The 19,346-nt window shown below is 47.1% G+C and overlaps 1 protein-coding gene across 3 annotated transcripts in view; it reads right to left on the bottom strand.

Moving 5' to 3' along the window:
* The window catches only part of PRKDC (protein kinase, DNA-activated, catalytic subunit), a 524,414-nt gene that overhangs the window by 48,257 nt on the left and 456,811 nt on the right, over positions 1 to 19,346 (bottom strand). For all 3 annotated transcript variants that reach the window (XM_033933710.1, XM_033933711.1, XM_033933712.1), the window contains 3 exons: positions 12,622 to 12,812; positions 9,040 to 9,220; positions 5,691 to 5,851 (listed from right to left, as the gene is read on the bottom strand). In XM_033933710.1, coding sequence (XP_033789601.1) covers positions 5,691 to 5,851; positions 9,040 to 9,220; positions 12,622 to 12,812 — 533 coding nt within the window. The remainder of the gene's footprint in view (positions 1 to 5,690; positions 5,852 to 9,039; positions 9,221 to 12,621; positions 12,813 to 19,346) is intronic.

Below are 19,346 nucleotides of genomic sequence, written 5' to 3'. Positions count from 1 at the left end.
TGGTTCTTGAAACTATTACTTCTTCATCATATTTATGGTGCAGTCTGCCTAGCAGTGGTATACAACCTGAGTAATCAACCAACGTGATAAATTACATGTGACCTCAAAGCCTTTCACCTGTGATTTTGGATTTCTTAACAGTACACTTAATTTTTTTTTTTTTTTTAATTGTCTTTATTAGCAATTGCAAAGGGAACAACAACCAGGGTCAAAACAAGCATAAAACATAACAGGTAGAGAAAACAATACTGGAAAACCAGAATAGCGGATGGTCACAATACAGAAACCCAATGGCCAGATGCCCAACGCAATTGATATTTTGAAGTACAAAACCCCCAATCAACCACACACAAACCCCAAGCACTCGGCCTCAAACCACAACAATCAGACAGCATACACTCCACAGTCATACCCCCAGACAACCAAACACCCAACTGCACACATACACACTCGCATAAGTGCCGCCACCCGGTGAAGAAACAAAGAGAGAGAGAGAGCAATAGCCCCACCAAAAAGAAAAATCAAGGCCAAAGGTCCGGGTCCTCTGGCTCTGAGCTAGAACAGACAGTTAATGCCCGCTTCCATAAAGCTTGATAGCAGCGGAGGGCCAGAGTCCCAGACCTAGAGACGCGTTGAAGCTCATACTGCCCTACCTCAGCAAAACGAGCAAGCCATTGCGGGAAAGAGGCCACAGAGTCATCCACCCAATGCTGCAACAGGAGCTTTTTTACCACCAAGACAGCCATGTAAAGAACCCTACGCTGGGGAAGTGTAAGCCCTCCCTCAATCAAATCACGTTGATCTCCCAAAAGCAGGAAACCATAAGACCAAGGCACAGCTCGCTGAAGAATGCGTTCCAAAAATGGAAGAACTCTCAGCCATAAGGCAGAAGGAGGACATTCCAAAAAATGGTGCGTGAGGGTACCCAAAAAACGATTACATTTAGTACAAACTGCTCCCTCCCAGAGGCCCATGCGAGCCCTAGAGATATAAGCCCGATGCAGAATTTTAAATTGCATTTCCCTAAAATCCGTAGAGCCCCCCAAGGCATGCACAGTGACAAACAGATCAAGAAATGCCTTATGATCCGGGGTAAGGGCAAGCTCTGATTGCCACTGGGAAGCCAATCGATCAATAGATCCCAGATCCGATGCATTCTTCAGAATCCGATACCAGGTAGCTAATTTGTTAAAAGCAGGAGATACCTGAAAAAACTGAACATCCAAGGGACCACAGAGCCAAGCATCCCCCCATTTACAACCAAGGGACAAATAGTAATGCCGGGCTTGAAGGTAAGTCCTGAAGTGAGTCTGAGGCAAATGCCAGTGAACTTGCAGTTGGGCAAACGTAGGAAAGTGACCCCCTCCCACGGTAAGGAAATCCTGAAGAGTTCTACACACTCTCTGCTCCCACTGCCGAAACCAGGAGTGGCCCACCCCCGGGGAAAAGCCAATATTTCCATACAATTGTAACAATAGTGAAGCCGCCGGAGTTTTGCCCTGCCTATGCCGCCACCACCCCATGCACGCCGCAGGGGTAAAAGATGCGCAAACTTAGCCCCTCCCCCCGGCAGAGCAGACAGTGGAGCGTGAAGAAGGGACAGGACCGAGTGAGGGGCACACCAGGACTCCACCCAACCCTGAGGAGAGAATTTATAACAACCCGGCCATCCTTCATGGATAAAACGAAACAGAGCTGCGACGTTATAATAGCGAAGATCAGGAAGGTTCAAACCACCCCTTTATTTATCCAAAGCCAAAGTGGCATAACTAATCCTGGCTCTGCTAATGACGCCAAATGAAGGAAGAAATGATTGAACGAAACAGACGCACCTCTTTATCAGTAACCCAAAGAGGTACAGCCTGCAATGGATACAGAATCTTGGGGAGAAGTACCATCTTAGTTAAAGCACACGACCCCAAACACCCAGCGGAAGATCTCTCCATTTACATAGAGACATAGAAAGGTGACGGCAGAAAAGGGCTACAGCCCATCAAGTCTGCCCACTCTACTGACCCACCCCATTAAGTCTGAGTGCTGCTCGACCCACGTAGGGATCCCATGTGGATGTCCCATTTATTCTTAAAGTCGAGCACGCTTGTGGCCTTGATTACCTGCACCGGAAGTTTGTTCCAGTGATCTACCACTCTTTCTGTGAAGAAATACTTCCTGATGTCACCACTAAATTTCCCTCCTCTGAGTTTGAGTGGGTGCCCCCTTGTGACTGAGGGACATACTTAAAAGTCTCAATCATGTCACCCCTTTCCCTGCGCTCCTCTAGAGAGTAGAGCTGCAATTTGCCCAGTCTTTCCTCGTATGAGAGACCCTTGAGTCCGGAGACCTTCCTAGTGGCCATTCGCTGGACCGACTCAGCTCGAAGCACATCTTTACGGTAATGTGGCCTCCAGAATTACACACAGTACTCCAGATGAGGTCTCATCATGGTTTTATACAGTGGCATTATGACTTCAGGTTTGCGGCTGACGAAGCTTCTATTGATACATCCCATCATTTGCCTTGCCTTGGATGAGGCCTTCTCCAATTGTTTGGCAGCCTTCATGTCTGCACTGATGATCACTCCCAAGTCCTGTTCTTCTGAAGTCTTAGCTAGTGTTTCTCCATTCAAGGTGTATGTTCTGCATGGATTTCTGCTGCCGAGATGCATGACCTTACACTTCTTAGCGTTGAAGCCCAGCTGCCATGTCGTGGACCAGTTTTCCAACTTGATCAGATCCTGCGTCATACCATCCGTGAGATTGCTTCCACCCACTATATTACACAATTTGGTGTCGTCGGCGAACAGCGCTACTTTACCCTGAAGCCCTCGGGTCAAGTCCCTTATGAATATGTTAAAAAGGGATGGAGCCCTGCGGCACTCCGCTAGTCACCTCCGATGTCTCAGAGAGGTGCCATTGACCACCACTTTCTGAAGTCTTCCACTCAGCCAATCGTTGACCCATGCCGTTAGTTTCTCACTTAACCCCATCAATTTCATCTTGTTTAATAGTCTACGGTGTGGGACACTGTCAAAAGCTTTACTGAAATCCAAGTATACTATGTCCAGAGACTCTCCCGAGTGCAGCTTTCCTGTCATCCAATCAAAGAAGCTGATGAGATTAGACTGGCATGACCTGCCCCTAGTGAATCCATGTTGACAGGGATCCCTCAGATTCCCCTCATCCAATATCGTGTCTAATTTCCCTTTAAGTAGAGTTTCCATGAGTTTACACACTATTGATGTGAGACTTACTGGTCTGTAATTCGCGGCCTCCGCTCTGCAACCCTTTTTGTGCAGAGGAACCACGTTGGCAGTTTTCCAGTCCAGGGGGACTCTCCCCGTACATTTATTACACAAACGGTGTGTCACATTATATTGGTACAAAAGCTTGAGATCTGGGCTTAAATACACACCAAGGTAACGCATCGGCCCCTGCACCAGTGGTATCTCTAGGCTCACATGCCAGGTCTCCACCTTAGTGGACCGTAACGGGAGAAGTTCAGATTTATCACAATTAACGCGCAGACCAGAGAGATCTCCAAAGGAGCGAACCAAAGCGAGGACCCGCCCCAGATCCCGTCTAGGTTGGTCAAGATAAAGGAGAATATCATCGACAAATAGATTAATGCGACTTTCCTTGTCCCCAAGGCGAATGCTCTGAAAAGTTGGATCATCGCGAATCTTAGCAGCCAATGGTTCGATAGCTAACACAAAAAGTAACAGGGACAATGGGCAGCCCTGTCGAGTCCCCCTTCCCAAGGCAAACGGCTCGGTAAACTGACCATTGACTAAAAGTCTGGCCTGTGGCCGTATATATAAGCTACTAATCCAATGATGAATAGAACCCTCTAAGCCAAACTGACGCAGAACCCAGAAGAGATATTGCCAGGAGATACTATCAAATGCCTTCTCCATGTCCAATCCTACAATCCAAACTATAAAGTAGATGGAAAGCCCCCCAGCTAGGTCTCCCACCCAGATGAACTGGCCCCAGTGTCTCAGGATCAAAGCAAAATCCTCCCAAGTGTGTAGCACCACCACACATCCATCCCTCCCCCCGACCACATGCACACCCACCACTCATACCAGCAGTCACACACATCTATCAGCACCCCCCTACACCTCTCCCATACCCCTAACTCCCACATCTCCAACCAAACCCACCCAACCCCCCAGAGAACCCCATCTCCAAAGGCCCCCCCAAAACTCTAGCCCTCCACAACAGAAAAAAACAAACCTAAGAACAAAAAACTGCATTCCCAAAAAAAGGAGCATCCTAAAGTCCAGGGCCGAACTCTCATAGATCCACAGTCTCCCACAAAGACAGCCTTCGCCATTTCGGGAGAACGTTCAACCGTCTCTGAAGCCCCCGCTGATCTCACCAGCAGTCCAGACCCACTAGGTACCAGCCAAGATATACTTGCAGAAGGCAAGGACTAGAGACACTGTATCCAGGAGCAGAAAGTCCATCCCGTAGGACCAGAAACAGACCAGTGGCCCAAAGCGGAACACCAGGCCCAGAGCCTTCCAAACAGGGCAACATACCCCCCGCTCAGGGCAACAAAAGCCAATCAGGGCTGTCCTCAACGGTCCAAGAGAACTAGGAACTGTCGCAAACAGGCGAAGGCCTCCAAGAGAACAGCACAGCTGATAACAGATAAAATTAAACAGATGGATCCGCCGCCAGGGCTCCGCCATTCACTATTACTGGCAGGGAGTCCGTAAAACGCTGTGCCGCAGCTCTGTCTGTGAAGGTTTGTGGCTTCCCATCTCTCCAGATGCGCAGAGACGCCGGGTACACAAGCGCAAACCGCACTTCTTGGCGATGAAGCGTGGAGCAAAGTGGCGCCATTTCCTTGCGAAGGGAAGCCACACGTAAGGAGTAATCATTGAACAGCAACAGCTTTTTCCCTTCATATTCCAGTTGTCCAGATTTCTAAAGGCTTGCAGAATAAGCTCTTTGTTCTTCCAATTAAGGTATCTACTAAGTCTATTCCCTTCAGTATTTTGAACGTTTCGATCAAGTCCCCACTCAGTCTCCTCTTTTCAAGGGAGAAGAGGCCCAGTTTCTCCAAGCTCTCATTGTATGGCAACTCCTCCAGCCCCTTAACCATTTTAGTGGCTCTTCTCTGGACCCTTTCGAGTAGTACTGTGTCCTTCTTCATGTACGGCGACCAGTTTGGGATGTAGTATTCCAGGTGAGGATGTACCATGGCTCGGTACAGCGGCATGATAGGGCAGGAGAGCAGGGCGAGATGGGTGGACAGGCTGAGTAAAAGTAACAGTGGCATGCAGCAGGGGACAGACATTTCCCTGGGCAGGCATACCAGAGTAAAGCCCTTATACTCAGAAAAGATTCATTAACCGACTCTTATCATACCAAGCCGCTTCCAGGGATCCTGAACTGGGTCAAATGGTTAGAATATCAACATCATATATGCATTTTAGAAAGCTATTAAAAACCCATCTGTTCTCAAAATTCTTGTAATCCCTTCAAAGCAGCATACTGATGTGAAACTATTGTTAACGTGTTGATGCCAATACTTTATTTATTGTAGCTCACTGACAATCTCTTTTTGTAAGCCGCATAGAACCAAAAAACTTTTGCGGTATATACCTTAAATAAAAATTTATGTTATGCTATGTTATAACACTAATGTTGTTTGCTGCTTGTAAAGAAAGAATAACTAACCTCTCTTGTCATCAAGTCCAAGGTTTCTGCAGGATATTGTTCAACAATTTGCAGCAATCTGGGAAATTTTAATCTGGCATCTTTGGAATTCAGTTTTAAAGCTTTTATCATTTTCTCCACTATAATGGCTGGAAATTGCTGTAGATAAGAACGGTCAATAACTGCCAAGACAAAAGCATTAAAATTGTACTCAGTTTATTTTATTTGCTGGTTTCAGTCCACCGCTATTAGGATATAACATACATATCATATGTGAGGCTTGAGATTTATTTTAGAAGCAGTTAAGACATAAACAACTGTATATACACATCTGGACTACATGCATGACCAAACAGCAATTTTAGAAAGCTGCTGCTATTTGGACAGGCATACTCCCTGGGCTGCAGAGATTTAAGGGAGAATTGGTGGGGTTATGGTTTGGGCATGCTCCTTAAAAAAAATTCATACTTTCCAATTTACAAAAGGAAGTCACAGTTAAGCTACTGTACCAGCCCCAAGGCATGGACAACTTGTCAGCATCCAGTTTAGACCCAGAATCTAAATGAAAGCCAGATGCATAGATCAAGGGAAACTCCTCCCCCCTTAGACCCACCCATGAAATCAGTCATATTCCTCTTCCACCCTCCCATGGACCTCCTGAATAAAAAGAATACCCCCTGCATCCCCCAACAAAGGCAGACCTTCCCCAATGAATACCTGCAGCCCTGCACCTCCTGGGTCTAATTAGGAGGGGAGGGGTCTCTCCATTTTCTCAAAGAATATTAAAAGCAAGCTCTAATTACTCTTTCCCCATCAGACACTCAGTTTAAAATGGTACCTCTGACCCCCTGCACCTCTTGGTACTAGTGTTAGGAATCAAGTTGTCAAATAAGAAGTTATATGCCTGTATTTGGCAGCTTCACCCCTAGAGGTAGTACTGGGAGACTATCACTAAGGGGTGACAGCTAGCATTTTGAACCAGATGCCCAATGGAGTAGGCCCCTTACTAGTCATCAGGGATATTCCTTTGTAAGAAACTTAGGGGGGTAGGGGAGGCAGTGGTTTCATAAGGATGGGACATTTGTCAAGGAGAGATGTTTAGCCTTGGTTGGAGGAATTCAGAGGAGGAACATGCTTTTTGTCAGGAGGTTAGGCTGATGTTGAGAGGGATTCATAGTGTAACCTTATTCCCCCAATGGCCCCTTTCACAAACAGCAGCCTGATGTGGGCCCACTATCTCTTTGTTGCAGCCAAGTTCCCTTGATGATCCTCGCTGCAGCAATGCTAAGTTAAAGGCTTAGAAATCACCAAAAACTGAATCCTGACTTTGACTGAACAGCACTATGGGACTTTCGGTCAATGCCCTTGTGCGTCACTCTGCAGATGCAGTGAAGACTCGTGCAAAATAACCCGTTAGAAATGTTTCTTTCCTCAGAGGAGTTCTTAGTAAGGACTCCCAGCACATGTACAAAGGAAAGCAAAATGTGGAACACATTGAGAAAACCAGTGCTAAACATTAGATGCTTTCCGACTGATGAATTGCAGCTTGTTGATCCAGTGTAAATAAATAGAAAAAGTGTTTCTGCATATGCTGACCACCAACAAAGTATGAGAGCGAATAAAAAATTAAAGGCAATTGTTAAATTATGTGATAACCTGAACAGAGCTAGCGAAATGCAACATATGTACTAGTACATTGCACATTGGTTAGGTTGTCCATGCACAGTGCAGTGCTCGGCCTTTAGTCATGTGGCAGCCATGAGGTCAGAAACATGGAAGCTCCACTGTAAGATTGCACCTGTAGTGTGCTTTCTTTGGGCAGAGGGAGTGAAACCTGTAGAAATTCATTGTCGGATATCGACTTAGTATGGACATAGCACCATGAATCAATGAAAAGTTTAGGAGTCCAGGAAAAGAATCTAGGTGTCATCGTTGAGATTACGTTGAAACCCTCAGCAGCTAACAAAGCAAATAGAATGTTAGGAATTAGAAGGGGTGGTATGATTAAAAAGGTGCAAGGGGAGAGATCCAAGATGGCCGCGGGCTTACCTAGCTGAGCACCACGCTGTAGCAACTCGCTCTAACAGTTTGGACTCTGAGTTTTCGATAGTTCCTGCAAATGCCGAAACGGAGAGGAAGGAGCTCTGCTGGGGCCTCGCGGCGCGCCGGATCAGCCATTCAGGGCAACACAGAGGAATTACTGCGGCGGATGCAGGATATCGGGTTGCCGCTGGAGCCGCACTGCAGGATATCGGGTCCCCGCTGGAGCCGCACTGCAGAGGTGAGGCAGAGCCGTTCTCCTTGGGTTTGGAGACCACGCTGAGCCCCGACACCAGGGCACCGCCCCCTCGTCCTCAGGTTACAAGCTCCCTGCGGGGGAGAGTAAGTATCCGGAAGACGGAGCTCTCTCTACCCCTGAGGCCAAGGAAGAAGCAGCAGGGAGCAAGGAACTAGACTCTCCACAATCACAGGAGAGTCTGATGGAAGCCGAGGACTCAACAACACTTGGGGACGGACTATTCCAAGATACCCGGCAGGAGAGATCATCAGCTGGTGAGCAAAAAGATACTATATTATAATTATCTCAAATACAAAAACCCCAAAAGGTGACACTAGAATCAATATGGGACCTGGTTGCAAATCTGCCTAATATTATTAACCCATAGTTTCAAGAAATAGAAGGAAAAATGGTGATGGGATAATTGCGCGCCAGACACCAGCATGCTGACAATCGAGTGCTGACAATTCGGCGCAAGAAAGAAGCGTGCCGCGGGAAAACTTAGTTTTAAAGAGAAAATATTTCTTCACTCAATGTGTAATTAAACTCTGGAATTTGTTGCTGAAGAATGTGGTGAGAGCAGTTAGCTTAGCAGGGTTTATAAAAGCTTTGTATAATTTCCTAAAAGAGAAGTCCATAACATAACATCACTATTTTTATTCTGCAAAACCTTCCAGTTATATGCAGATTTAAAAAATGAGGAAAACTGCTCAAACACAGTGAGCTACAAAATCATAATTAATATAACAAAACATATCAACAAGCCATCATTACTTCCCAAGAAATTTTTGAAACAAATGTCTTTAGTAACTTTCAAAAATGAAAATACGAAAAAGAGGTAAGTATTAATGGTCATTATTAAGATGGCTTGGGGGAAATCCACTGCTTATTCCTAGGATAAGCAGTATAAATCTGTTTTTCTCCTTGGGATCTTGCCAGGTACTTGTGATTTGGGTTATCCACTACTGGAAATAGGATACTGGGTATGATGGACCTTCGGTCTGTTCCAGTATGGTAAGAAACACTTATGTTTTTATGCAAAAATATATAAGATGGCAGTAACTAGCACTGTGTAGTATGTCTCTGACTTACCTGCTATATTTTCTTCCTCTTTATGAAGGTGATCGTCACAAAAATCTACTAGTGTCATGTAGGCCTTGATGGCTCCAATGGTATCTACATTTTCTATAGATCGAGACTGTACTTCCTCTTCAGCCTTTTTCATTGCACTGTCCAGGTAGTGGAAAGATTTCTTGAAAAGACTTGCTGCCACCTATTATACCAACATGTTAATATATTATCACAAAGGCAGTATCAATATTCAAACATGTAGCACATATTTCAACAAACAGGTCTTTGTACAAATGGACCCTGCAGAACTGTTTAAAAAGGAAATATTTATTATACAGTGGTGCCTCGCATAACAGACGCCTCGCACAGCGAACGCTGCGCACAACGAACTTCTTGTCTTGATTCGTACAACGGACTTCGTTTCACACAACGAAGTCGCCCGAGCTGCATCGTTCAGTGGCACTACATATTTTAAACCTCCCCCCGCCGCCACCGCATATTTTTAAACCTCCCCCCCCCCCCGCCGCCTGGGGACAGGACAGGACATTCCCCTCCCTCCCACCCTTTACACGCACATGGCGCGGGATTAAGCCGAAACTGTGCGCTCCTGGAAGCCTTTTCCCAGGCGAACAGACAAGCCGGAAAAAAGTCTTGTCTTCAGTTCCCTCCTTCCACCCAACTCGCCCTCAGTCCTTCCCCCTCCCCAACCTGAAGAGCACAAAGGTGCATTTACCCGCCTGAGAAAGAGAGCACAAAACAAGCCCCCCCCTCCCCCGCCCAAGTCTCGAGGCCCACTCCGCAAACCCTCTCCCCCAGAGGTGGCCCGCGAGGACTTGCGCCCGGTTCTGCGCTTACCTATCCGCTGCCAGGCCTGGAAGAGTCCGCACAGCAGCAGCAGTAGCCGCCCCGCACCTCCAGCTCCGCACATCTCTCCCGTCCCCGGCCGCCTTCACCAAACAGAAAACTTTTGGGCCTCCGGTGGGAACTGGCGTCCCAGGCCACGGTAAATGCGTCTTGATGCTGGTCTCTCTCTCTCTACCTGGGCGGCCCCACCTCTCCCCCGTCCCTCCCCGCTCGATAAAGTAAAACCCTCTGTACCGTCTCTGCAGGGAACAGCCGATGTTAGTCAGGCTCAAGAGCTAAAATGAGAATTGTTTAACCCTTCCGCCTCCGGTTTAACCTTTGGTAGCAGGTTCGGGGCTCTTTAACAAGGATCGCTTCTCCTAGAGCAAAGGTTCTCAACCCGACGTAAGAGCCAGACAGGTTTGGAAGCGTGCGGCTGGGTGAGGGAGAGGGCTGGCAGACTCTGCATATAAGGTGAGGTGGAGGGAGGGAAATGTAGGGCTGCAGAACGAATTATTTTCTTTTACATGTATTCTTATGGAAAACAGGGCTGCAGAACGAATTATTTTGTTTTAAATGTATTCTTATGGGAAAACGCGTTTCACACAACGAACGTTTCACATAACAAACTTGCTCCTGGAACGGATTAAGTTCGTTGTGTGAGGCACCACTGTATATGATATCCAGCAGGATGATAAAAAAAAGAAAAAAAAGAAAATCACGTTCATGGGACATGACCTCCATAAGTCTATTTTTGTTATCTGTCTGTCAACTGTTAATTGTACCAAATTATAAGACTTTTGGTGAACATTTAGAGGTTGCTCAACGATTTTTAATTTAATACATAAAATGCAAGTACAGAAATTATATTCGTTTTCCATCTAAACCTAAATTGTGAGCAAATGCACATGGAAAGAAGTTAAAATACATACTGTGTTACTTACAGCTGAAAATAGGCTCGTTGGCCTAATGATTTATTTATACATTGCTCAATGTTCAGTGATGACTGGTAACTAATGTCATTATTCCACAGTAAATACAAAACGCCTATGTACGAATGCTGAATGGTAGTCCTACATTCAGCTGGTATTCATCAGTGTGGCTTTGGAGTAAGTTGGATAGATTTTTCTGTGCTGAACAACAAGGTGCAAGAGGAGCTGCTTCTGCTCCTCATTCTTTGTGAGACTTGAATTATACTGCTGCTTTAAGGCAATTGCTCTTTCAGCGGAGTCACTGGTTAAATTCATACTTGACAGATCGCACTTTTCAAGTAAGGAATGGGACTAAGATTTCAAGTAATTTTCAGGTAAGGAGTGGAGTTCCTCAAGGTTCAGTGCTTTCAGTGCTGCTATTTAATATCTATACGGCTACCATCGGCCAGTTCTTTCAATCGTTAGGAGTCAGATACCGCATATGTGCGGGATGATATCATTGTGTGTGTGTGGAGACGAGTTGAAAAAATTGTTGAGTGAAATTACTAGATGGATGGAGAAACAGGGTTTAAGATTGAATGTAGACAAGATGAAGGTAATGCTTGTGGGGAAACTGTTAATTAGCCAAAAACACAAAGTATGAGGGAGTCCATGACGGTTCTGGGAGTAAAATTTGATCCAGGGCTTACTATGAACTGTCAAGTTGCAAAGACAGTGCAAATATGTTTTGCTCAGATACATCTACTGTACCATGTCAAACCCATGCTGTCATCACCTGATTTCCATGGTCTTATCACGGCTGGACTATTGCAATGTCCTGTACCTGGGAAAAACTAAGGCTAGATGTAGGGCACTGCAGGTGGTCCAGAATGCCGCGGCCAGATTGATAACTGGAACATCAAGATATGAGAATGTTACTCCATATCTTCGACAACTGCATTGGCTGCCAGCTGTGTTACGAATTTGTTATGTTATCAATTTCTATATCAAGTTCATCAAAATGTGCAAATCTTTTCTTGACTTAATTTCCCAAGAAATCCTCAATTGGTATTTATAGAGCCATCAGAAGTGGCACCCCAAATACACAAAGTATTGATTCCAGGGGCTGTGTTGCCGCTAATGCTTCCTCATAGGCTCCTATACCAATGCATCATTGTATTTTGTAGTTTATAGTAATTTATAATCACTAAATCACTCTTTTTTATGTTTAATATCAAATTATGATGCTTGAATAGATAATATTGAAAATTTCATAGAACTTATCTTTTAAAGTCTCGGTTCAGAATTAGCCGATTCCAGGAGTAGTTAGCCGCCTACGCCGACATGCAATACTTCTTCAGGGCGTGGCAAAATTTTTTCTAGTTGAACACTCTTTTAAACATGGCGGGCATCCACTGTGTATGATAGAAGGCTTCGCTTTATCTGCATCCAGGCAATAGCCAAGAAAAGTTAAACAAAGCTCAAGAAGCTCCTTGTAGACTTCCCTTGAATGTGATTAATTCAAGGCTGTTCTGCTGAAAGTTGCAATTTCTTTCCATTGGAGGAGATCAGAGCACCAAGGGAATGAGTATAGATGGAGAAAAGAAGAGGTCACAGGACAGAGCCCTGGGGTACCCCGACTGATATTGGGATAGCAATGGAGGAGGATCCATCATTCTATACATTATGATGTGAGAGATATGAAGAGAACCAAGAAGCAGAGACCTCAGGGATGTCCCTGAGGGGGGCTTCAATAGCTAAGCAAACTAAGAGCATTTCAGGACAGATACACCAGATTGAACAACCTTTTTTCACTCAATCTCAGATCATTCTTTAACATCTTTCTTACCTTTTCTGTATTTTCAGACATAGCTCCAGAGAGTTGCAAAACTTTGTCAGCTTTATTTTTATCAATACGTTGAAGACATCTTGGATCCTTACAAAGAGCGTTAGCTATGATAGAATAAGTGGTACCTAGGAGTAAATTTTGATTTCTGAATTTTCGTGTGTTTTCCTGGAGATAATCAGCTTTGGCCTCCTCTGTCAAAACACAAAAAATGAAAAAAAATGTACCTTAAGGAGTTGTTAAATGAGTAGGAAAAGCTAGGGGAAATAGAAGAGCATTGGGAAGGAACAGTAATACAGAGTAGGAAGCAAGAACAGGTAGACTTCAAGGATCTTAGTATTCTTATCTGCTGGCAGTCTATTTTTGTATGTAAAAGGAAACATTGTTAAGGGCACCAACCCTTTTATTTGAAATATACATAAAGGTAAGTACGCTCTACTAATGAAGTTACTGAAAAAAATTAAGGGGAAAAAGGTTGGCATTCATATAACAGCAAGATATTGCAGAAAGAGAAAGATAAGCAACAATATGTGAACAAGGGAAGATATGCTGGAAGAATCAGGAAAGCAAGAGTACAAAAAATAGCAACAGCTTTCTAAAGATATGCTCATGACAGAAGGAAGCACTTAAGGAGGACTATGAACTCAGAGATAAAGAGGACATACAGAGGCTGACAAATAGTTAACAATATTCCTTAACAAATAGCATTCATGGAGGAGGATTTTAGAGTAGGACCATAATACTAGGCAGAAGGTTATATCCACGAGGAACTAGATAAAGAAATGAAGAACTGGCAGCCACACAGGGTCAGACCAATGGTCAATATAGCCCAGTATCCTGTTTCCAACAGTAGTTCCAGAGGGCCAGAAACAGGCAGATATGGCCTCTCTTCACAAATGTATAAAGTAAGGAGGTTGTTGGAAACTACAGGCTGATTAGTTTCATCTCAGCACTGAGTAAATTAATATAATTACTACTACAGAGGATAGTACAGTTTTTGAAACCCAATGGATTACAGCAGTGTTTCCCAAGACCGTCCTGGAATACCCCCTTGCCAAATTCCAGGATGTCTAATCTATTAAAGATTTTGATATCATTTACACAAAGCCAAGCCTTTCTTGATGGCCCTTCTGGCAATATCATTCACAAAAATGGGAATATGAACCAAATCCTGTGGCGTACCATGGAAAATCCCCTTTTCCTTGCAGTGAACTCAATTTGTTAATAATCTTTGTTTCTTCCCACTCAACCTGTTTCCTAACTCAATCATACAAGGCCTGTAATTATATCACTAAGTTTGCTAATAAGCCAATTTTGCAGACCTGTGTCAAAAGTCTTGCTGAAATTCAGCTATGTTATATTCATTGCCCTTCCTAATCTAACACTCTGGCTGCACAATCCAATGAATTAATTAGATTTTTTTTTACAAGATCTACCTCTAGAAAACTATACATTGTCAGAACCTATAATCCAGTGTTTCCCAAGTTGGTCTTGGAGTTCCCCCTTGCTAGTCAGGTTTTCAGGATATCAACAATGAATATGAATGCAAGAGATCTGAATATAATTGAGGTAGTGTATGCAAATCAGTTTCATATATATTCATTAAAGCCAAAAGAGAAACCTTCAGAAAGTGGAAGAAGGATCTGACTGAAAATAATTATAAACAGCACAAAGAATGGCAAGTCAAATGCAAGGCGCTAATAAGGAAGGCAAAGAGAGACCTTGAAAAGAAGATTGCGCTGGAAGCAAAAACAATAAAATTGTTTTAGGTATATTAAAAGCAAGAAGCCAGGAAGAAAATCGGTTGGACTGCACTCATCTCTCATCTGGTAGCACTAATCTCTCATCTGGGCCTCTTCTCCCTTGAGAAAAGGAGACAGAGAGGACATGATCGAAACATTCAAGATATTGAAGGGAATTGACTTAGTAGAGAAGGAGAAATTAGGTTCTTACCTGCTAATTTACTTTCTTTTAGCTTCTCCAGACCAGTAGAGGTTAATCTTTACGAATGGGTATATATCCAATCATGACCAGCAGGTGGAGACTGAAAACAAAACTGTGGGACAGTATATAATATTCTCCCTTCTCTATTTACATCAGTCTGCCGAATAGCCAAGCAGAACTAAGAACTGGAAAACAGAAAGAAAACAATACTCCGAACAGGAGTAACAAATAACATACCCAAATGCTGTTGGAAAATGCAGAGGAGAAATACCAGAAGGAAAATGTCCCCACAGCTCGCCAGCTAAGCCAGCCGAGCTACAGCCGCTGTTCTTTAATTCTCCCCGGCCCTAGAAAAATACTAGAACCCGCAGCAAAAAACAAAAACTGCCCGCGAAACAGCCCCAACAACAACAACAACAGACAGGGTGGGGACCTCTACTGGTCTGGAGAAGCTAAAAGAAAGTAAATTAGCAGGTAAGAACCTAATTTCTCCTTCTTTAGCACTCTCCAGACCAGTAGAGGTTAATCTTTACGAATGGGACGTACCAAAGCAGTCCCTCACACGGGCGGGACCCCCGAAGGGCTGACACCAGAACACACACACCGAACACCGCGTCCTGACGCGCCAGAACATCTACCCGAAAGAGTCTGACAAAGGAATACAAGGAAGACCAAACCGCAGCCTTACAAATGTCCACTGGAGGCACGAGTGACGACTCAGCCCAAGAAGCCGCCTGACCCCGAGTAGAATGAGCTTTGAGAAACTCCGGAACGGGCTGCTGCCCCAGAAGAGAAGCGGAAGCAATAGTCTCCTTGATCTAGCATGCAATAGTAGCCTTAGAAGCGCCAGCCCCCCAAAGAGGACCAGTCAGAAGGACAAAGAGATGATTTTATTTCCTGATCTCCTGTGTCCGCTGCACATAAGAGCGAAGGACCCGACCAACATCCAACTCGCGCAGCTGTCTTTGCTCAGAAGAGCCCTCCCAACTACCCAAGACCGGGAGGACCACAGATTGATTGACATGAAAAGGAAAAACTACTTTCGGCAGAAAAAGAAGGAACAGGCCTTAAGACAACCTGCTCCCTAGAAAACTCCAAGAAGGGAGCCCTACAAGAGAAAACCTGTAGCTCAGAAACATGCCTAGCGGAAGAAATGTCCACCAAAAAGACCGTCTTCAGAGTAAGGTCCTTCAAAGAGCAGCCTCCCAACGGTTTGAAGGGCGGGTGCATCAGAATAGAGAGAACCAGACTGAGATACCAAGAGGGAACAGGGGACCGCACGGGAGGCCTGAGCACCTTGGCCGCCCGCAAAAAGCAAATCACATCAGGAATGGCTGTCAAACGCTGACCCGTCACAAACCCCCGAAAGGCTGACAAGGCCACAAGCTGAACCCGGAGAGAAGCCGAAGCCAGGCCTCTATCCAGGCCATCTTGCAAGAACTCTAGGATGTTAGGCACAGAAACGTGAAGAGAGACCACTCCCCGCACCTGGCACCACCCCTCAAAGAAGTGCCAAATCCACACAGAAGCCTGAGAGGTAGAAAGCCTCCAGAACCCCAAGAGTGTAGAAATCACCCTATCTGAATACCCCTTCTTACCAAGGCGACCCCTTTCAAAAGCCAAGCCGTAAGACAGAAGGGAGACGGGTCGAACATGGGAATGGGACCCTGCGTCAGAAGGTCGTCCAAGGGAGGCAGAGGAAGAGGATCCGCCACCAGAGTGTCACCAGATCTGCGTATCACGGATGCCGAGGCCAATCTGGAGCCACCAGAACCACCAGACCCGGATGGCGAACAATGCGGAGAAGAACTCTGCCCACTAATGGCCACGGAGGGAACATGCACAACAGCCCCTCTGTTGGCCATGGTTGAACCAGAGCATCCAGACCCTCGGCCAGTCCATCCCTGCGACGACTGAAGAAGCGGAACACCTCGGCATTGCCACTCGTGGCCGTCAGGTCCATCAGGGACTGACCCCAAGCCTGCATTATCAACTGAAAAGCCACAGGGCTGAGACACCACTCTCTGTGATCTAAGATGTGACTGAGGAAGTTCGCCTGAACATTCTCCACCCCGGCCATGTGAGAGGCCGAGAGGTCCAGAAGGCGTGACTCCGCCCCAAAGCATGAGCCGAGCCGCCTCCTCTGCCACCTGAGCGCTCTTGGTGCCTCAACGATTGACATAAGCCACCGCTGTGGCATTGTCAGACCGGACTCTGACCGACTTGCCCATCAAGAGGGAGCGGAAGGCTAAGCGCCAGAGGGACGACTCTGGTCTCCAACATGTTGATCGACCAGGACGCCTCCTCCATGGACCAGGTGCCCTGAGCTGAGTGACCTAGACACTGAGCCCCCCCAACCGAGGAGACTGGCATCCGTGAGAAGCACCGTCCACTGCGATAGACCCAGACTCATCCTCTGGACCAGATGAGAGGTCTGGAGCCACCAAAGAAGACTGCAGTGCGCCAAGCCTCGCAGAGGGACAGGGACCTCCAAACTGAGCCTCTGGGGTGACCATCTACGGAGCAGAGCATACTGAAGAGACACATGTGGGCCCGCGCCCACCTCACAACATCCAGGAATGCTGCCATCGACCCCAAGACTTGGAGGAAATCCTGCGCCCGAGGACACCGGGATGCCAAAAGAAGGCGAATCTGAGATTGCAAATTGCTTACCCGGGCCTCTGGAAGGAAGACCTTCCCCAAGGAGGTGTCGAACAGAACCCCAAGGTACTCCAGATGCTGAGCGGGGACCAACCGACTCTTGGAAAGGTTGACCACCCAGCCCAGTGACCGGAGAAACTCAACCACCCGAGCCGTAACTCGGGCGCTCTCCTGCAACGACTTCGCCTGAAACAGCCAGTCATCCCAGAAGGGGTGCACCAGAATGCCCTCTGACTGCAATGCCGCCGTGACGACCACCATCAACTTGGTGAACGTCCGGGGAGTCGTGGCCAGGCCCAAGGGAAGCACACAGAACTGATAGTGCAGACCCAATATTGCAAAGCAAAGAAAGAGCTGAGGAGAGGCCCGAATGGAAACAGGCAAGTAGGCCTCCGCCAGAGCGAGAGAAGTCAGGAACTCCCCCGGCTGAACCGCCAGAAGGACAGACTGCAGTGTGTCCATGCGAATAAAAGGGAATTCTGAGAGTCCCGTTGACCTCAGTTTAAACCAAGGATGGGCCGAAAGGTCCCCTCCCTTTAGGGCCCCATAAAGGAAATGGCGTACCAGCCGATACTGCACTCCTGAGGGGACACTGGACAACTGCTTTGAGATCTAGCAAGCGCTGAAGGGTCTGGCGAAAGGCTAGCGTCTCCCATGCCACCTGACATGGAGAGGCTAGATATGATCCGGCAGAGAGCGGGCAAAATTCAAGTACATAACCGTCCTGCACCACCACCAGGACCCACTGATCGGACGTGATCTTGGCCCACTTGGGAAACAAGTTGCGAAGCCGGGCACCCACGGGAACCAAAGGGGGCGCCGGCAAAGAGACATCGCGCAGGACGGGCAGCAGGGGAACCGGGGGGAACCCCCAGCCCCCCGACGGGCCCCCTGAAAAGACTGCATGCGCTAAGCCAACCAACCCCGGGGAAAAACCGGAAACCTGGAAAGAAGCAGTCCCATGCCCCAGGCGAAACTTGCGAAATTCCCACAGACGCCCCCGGTCAATGCCAACCCGAGATGCCGGGCGGGCATGGTCCTCAGGCAGACGGGGCACCTCAGAGTCCGTCAGAGTCTGAACCACCGGATCTAAGTCCTCTCTAAAAAAAAAAAACAACCCCCGAAAGGGAAATTTCAACCAAGCGCGAAGCCACAAGGTACAGCGTGCGGCCACCAAAAGTCCCAGACTTAGCAGCACCAAGTCACAAAGAACAACCGAGAGGAACGAGGCAGTCATCTCCAACTTCACCACCTCCTGATCCACTAAGGACCAGTCATCAGACTCATGATCCAGGACATGCTCAGACCACCGAAACACGGTGCGAGCCACCAGCCCCACACAAATAGCCGCCTGGACCCCCAAGGCAGAGACATCAAAATTATACTTAAGAAGTGTCTCTAACGTACGCTCCTCAGAGACCCTAAGAGCAGAACCGTCCATAACAGGCACGGTATGCCGCTTAGGAAGTGCCGAGACCACCGCGACCCCCATTGGCGAAATTAAGGTAGCCCTATCCCCCTCCGGGATGGGATACCCATGAGCCAAGGTGCACACCAAACGAAACGGCGCCCGTAGGCCACTGCGCCAACACAAAATCCCGAAAATCCTGAAGCACAGGAAAAGAGCGGGAAACAGGACAGACCCCCTGAAGCAGAGGGACCCCCATACGCGGGGTCTCCGGTGGCGCAACTTCAAAAATGCAGCACCAAGGAGACCTGCTACATCAGGTCTAAAAGCTCATCCCTCTGAATAAAAGCGCACCATGGACGCATCTGCTCTGGAAGACGGGAAACCCGCTGCCCCGCTGCCAGCGGGCGTCCCCTCTAGAGGATCCTGGAAGCCCGCCAAAGCAGCCAGGTCCTCAACCAAGCCAACACGCTCCTCCGACCACCAATTCGCAATCCAAGCCCCCCCGCGGGCGCTTGGATGAGGGAGGAGGAAGAGGGGACGCCAAACGAAAAGAGGGAGGCAAAGCCATAGGGGGCGCGGAGGGAAACCACCCCCGAAACCCCCCAGGTGCACGTGGGACCCCCAATTGTCTGCACAAAGAAAGAAATTAAATTGGGGACAAAAAACCCCTGGGGGTCCCCAGGGACTCCCTGCCCCAGCAGGGGTCCCTGCT

The sequence above is a fragment of the Geotrypetes seraphini genome, chromosome 2 (genome assembly GCF_902459505.1).
Source record: "Geotrypetes seraphini chromosome 2, aGeoSer1.1, whole genome shotgun sequence".
NCBI classification, from domain to species: domain Eukaryota; kingdom Metazoa; phylum Chordata; class Amphibia; order Gymnophiona; family Dermophiidae; genus Geotrypetes; species Geotrypetes seraphini.
The sequence above is the reverse complement of the archived record's forward strand: the minus strand, read 5'-3'. Positions and strand labels throughout refer to the sequence as shown.